Source organism: Apaloderma vittatum, unplaced genomic scaffold, assembly GCF_000703405.1.
Source record: "Apaloderma vittatum isolate BGI_N311 unplaced genomic scaffold, ASM70340v1 scaffold22628, whole genome shotgun sequence".
Taxonomy (NCBI): domain Eukaryota; kingdom Metazoa; phylum Chordata; class Aves; order Trogoniformes; family Trogonidae; genus Apaloderma; species Apaloderma vittatum.
In genome coordinates, this window is record NW_009731557.1 from 37,363 (window position 1) to 37,748 (window position 386).

General features: G+C 59.1%; 1 protein-coding gene across 1 annotated transcript in view; it reads left to right on the forward strand.

Annotated features, from left to right (window-relative positions):
• RHO (rhodopsin) overlaps window positions 1-386 on the forward strand; it is a gene marked incomplete at its 3' end in the record, with an annotated part of 2,333 nt that overhangs the window by 1,227 nt on the left and 720 nt on the right. The window contains exon 2 of the mRNA XM_009875238.1: window positions 211-379. Within this exon, the coding sequence (XP_009873540.1) occupies window positions 211-379 (169 nt within the window). The remainder of the gene's footprint in view (window positions 1-210; window positions 380-386) is intronic.

Consider the following 386-nt stretch of genomic DNA (forward strand, 5'->3'; position numbering starts at 1 on the left):
GCTCACTGGGGTTACTGTGGGCCAGTGGTGCAGGGAGGTGTCTTCTCACACCTTCTGCATCGGCACTTGGCCTTTGTTTGTTTGGTGGAGATTTACCTGCTGCCAGGGGTCTTCCTCGGGAGCAAGAGTCCGCGGAGGCCTCGTGCTGCCATCAGCTCCTCCTGTTGCTCAAAGTCCCTGTGTCCTTGTGCCTCTCTGTCCCTGGTGCAGGTGAAATTGCTCTCTGGTCGCTGGTTGTCCTGGCTGTCGAAAGATACGTAGTGGTCTGCAAGCCCATGAGCAACTTCCGCTTCGGGGAGAATCACGCCATCATGGGCGTCGCCTTCTCCTGGATCATGGCCTTGGCGTGCGCAGCTCCCCCGCTCTTCGGCTGGTCCAGGTATGGA